The 3,182-nt window shown below is 43.8% G+C and overlaps 1 protein-coding gene across 1 annotated transcript; it reads left to right on the top strand.

The window, feature by feature from the left end:
- The first annotated feature begins 399 nt into the window (after positions 1-399).
- On the top strand, positions 400-2,916 carry LOC140163883 (uncharacterized). Its single transcript, XM_072187197.1, has 2 exons — positions 400-1,663; positions 2,093-2,916. The coding sequence occupies exons 1-2, from the start codon at positions 400-402 to the stop codon at positions 2,914-2,916; spliced, it is 2,088 nt and encodes a 695-aa protein (XP_072043298.1).
- The last annotated feature ends 266 nt before the right edge of the window (positions 2,917-3,182 follow it).

The raw sequence follows: 3,182 nt of genomic DNA, 5'->3' as shown, positions 1-3,182 counted from the left end.
AGAGTCTTTACCACACCGAGTTTCTGGATTAGCGGATGGTTTGAGTCGAACTGCAAATACTGGTCAGTATGAGTCTGTTTCTCTTTTCCATAGAGCGGAGACCATTGTAACGAGACAATCAAGAAAAGCGAGCTTATTGTCTGATAAGCCTTCCTGGGTGAACTTGATATTGGGGTCAACGTGGTGGAGGCCTCAGAAACAACCTCTCACACGCCTGGGACAGAACCATCAGAACTCTACCTCGCCAAATGACGTCACAGGGTGACGTCATCGGGTCTCAAGGTGTATAACATCTCAACCCAGCTGAAGATCAGTGGTACTGGCCGGAACGTTGGTTGCTCCAAGGTACGTGAATCTGGTTGAATAGATTAAATTTATTCTTCATTGTATGATTCCCAGATGATTGAGAGTATTCACAATTTGTTACGAAAGGATTATGGCAAGGATTGCCTTATATTGACTAGAAACCTTGAGAAAACGGCGTGGAAGATAGCGAGTTTTCGCAATCACCTACGGTTCACACTCCGTTGTTTACAATCGGAGTTAACACCCCGCAGTGTGAGACTGAGTTCCAATATAAAAGGTCCCCGTGCAGATAAAATCATTCGCGGTACGGAACGGAAATTACTCAACGAACGAGTAAGACAAATTAACTTTACCATCAATAATTTGAACAAAAAGAAAGAGGCGATTTCTCGTGATTTAAACGATCAATTACCCCGGGAAATTTACAATCGAGTCATCGAGTTCACGGAGCATGCGCAGTTAGCCCAACACGACAAAACCAAGACTCGCCAGGTTGCCAAATTCGACAGGCTTGAGTGGAAGGCTTCGGCTGCTTCGCGTGCCGATAAAGACACAAATTGGAGGTGTAAGGACAATAATTCCAGTCCCAATGTCAAGGAAAGATGGGTGAAGAACCTATCGGATCGCAGTATTTCTGATAGCGAACGCAGTTTATTTGAGAAAGGACTAAATTACGTTGTATCATCGAAGCGAATTGAAGGTCGTCAAGTTACTGAGATCATAACATCGACTGAGTCGGCGATTAGGAGTTCCAAATTGGAATATTCTAGAGCAGAGGAACTGAGACAGCGGGTGAATGCGAGCATTTTAAGTGCAAAACCGCCGAAATCTAACCTCACTAAGAGTGAGTATTTAGCCCTTGATAGTCTCAAGAAAGACGATTCAATTACTATCCTCCTAGCTGACAAGGGTAGATGTACAGTGGTTCTGAATTCAAAAGACTATGATCAGAAAGTAAAGACACTCTTGGAGGATACTAAGACCTATACTCCTTTAAAGAGAGACCCTACTGGCCCTTGTAAGAGCAAAGTTACTGCGAAACTTAAAGAATTACATGAGGACGGTGCAATTGATGTGAAGCTTAAACTTCAATTAAACCCCACAGCGGAAACCATCCCAACATTCTATGGTCTTCCTAAGGTTCACAAAGCTAATGTCCCTTTACGGCCCATCGTGAGCAGCATCGGCGCTGTTACCTACGACATCGCAAAGTTTGTAGCAAAGATCCTAGGGCCGTTAGTCGGTAAATCGGAGCACCATATCCTTAATTCCAAAGACTTCGCTGATAAGATTTGTGACTTATTGCTGGAACCCGACGAGACAATCACATCATTTGATGTTACGGCACTCTTCACCAGTATCCCCCCGGTTGATGCGGTGAAAGCGATACGCGAAGTGTTGAGACAAGATACGAGTTTGCACGAACGTACTGACTTGTCTCCGGATCAGTTGTGTGATTTGCTTTAATTGTGCCTGGATAACACCTATTTTAGCTATGGCGGTCAATTTTACAAACAATCGCATGGTTGCAGGATGGGTTCACCAATTTCTCCGATCATTTCCAACCTTTATATGGAGAACTTTGAACGCGTAGCTTTGTCGACGTTTGACGGTATCGGTCCATCCAAGTGGTAACGTTATGTCGATGATACCTGGGTGTTAATTAAAGCCTGTGAACTAGATCGGTTTTTCAACCACATAAACCAAGTTGACCCCAATATCAAGTTCACCCAGGAAGGCTTATCAGACAATAAGCTCGCTTTTCTTGATTGTCTCGTTCACGTAGAGGAAGACCTTTCTCTGTCAGTATCTGTTTATCGAAAACAGACTCATACTGACCAGTATTTGCAGTTCGACTCAAACCATCCGCTAATCCAGAAACTCGGTGTGGTAAAGACTCTTTTCCATAGAGCGGAGACCATTGTCACCAAGGAATCCGAAAAGAAAGCGGAACAAGATCACCTGCGTAAAGCTCTCCACCATTGTGGCTTTAAGAACTGGGCAATTGATAAAGCCCTGAACTCAGGTGGAAAAGACGGTAAAGAGCCCACCAAACATTCCAACAGTAATTCTGGTAGAACTGCAAGTGCTACAATCCCTTACCACGATGATTTATCAGAGAAACTTAAGCGTATATTCAGAGAGTATAATATCACAACTCACGTTAAACCAGTCAATACCATACGCCAAGCCTTAGTCCACCCCAAGGACAAGCAACCCAAAGGTAGGCAGAGTGGACTTGTATATGGTATTCAGTGCGCGGAGAGTTTCAACTGTACTGACACTTATATTGGAGAAACATCTCAACCACTTAAGAAACGGCTACAGCAACATCAGCGCTCTAGTTCAGGCCCTGCAGAATCAGCGGTTTATACACACCTAGCCAGCAAACACAAGGTGGACCTAGAGGACGTCAAAGTCCTCGACCGCGAAGCACGGTGGTACGAACGGGGAGTAAAAGAAGCCATCTGGGTGCGAGCAGAACAACCATCCCTCAACCGTGGTGGAGGCCTCAGAAACAACCTCTCACACGCCTGGGACAGAACCATCAGAACTCTACCTCGCCAAATGACGTCACAGGGTGACGTCATCGGGTCTCAAGGTGTATAACATCACAACCCAGCTGAAGGTCAGTGGTACTGGCCGCAACGTTGGTTGCTCCAAGGTACGTGAATCTGGTTGAATAGATTAAATTTATTCTTCATTGTATGATTCCCAGATGATTGAGAGTATTCACAATTACTGCACAATATTCTAACGTTAAATGTTGACAAAATATTTGGCAAAAAAATGTTTTACAATAACATTTTGACAACATTAAAGAAATTATTGCAGTGTGTTTTCATAAAGAAGTTTTAACACATTTTCATGACCTT

The sequence above is a fragment of the Amphiura filiformis genome, chromosome 11 (assembly GCF_039555335.1).
Source record: "Amphiura filiformis chromosome 11, Afil_fr2py, whole genome shotgun sequence".
Classification (NCBI taxonomy): Eukaryota; Metazoa; Echinodermata; class Ophiuroidea; order Amphilepidida; family Amphiuridae; genus Amphiura; species Amphiura filiformis.
This window is presented reverse-complemented; position numbering and strand designations above follow the sequence as displayed.

Excerpts from the sequence above, each read along its gene's own strand:
- LOC140163883 (XM_072187197.1), top strand. The coding sequence starts at position 400 with ATGATTGAGAGTATTCACAATTTGTTACGAAAGGATTATGGCAAGGAT. Across the intron at positions 1,664-2,092 it reads TGTTACGGCACTCTTCACCA|AGGAAGACCTTTCTCTGTCA; the intron begins GTATCCCCCCGG and ends TCGTTCACGTAG.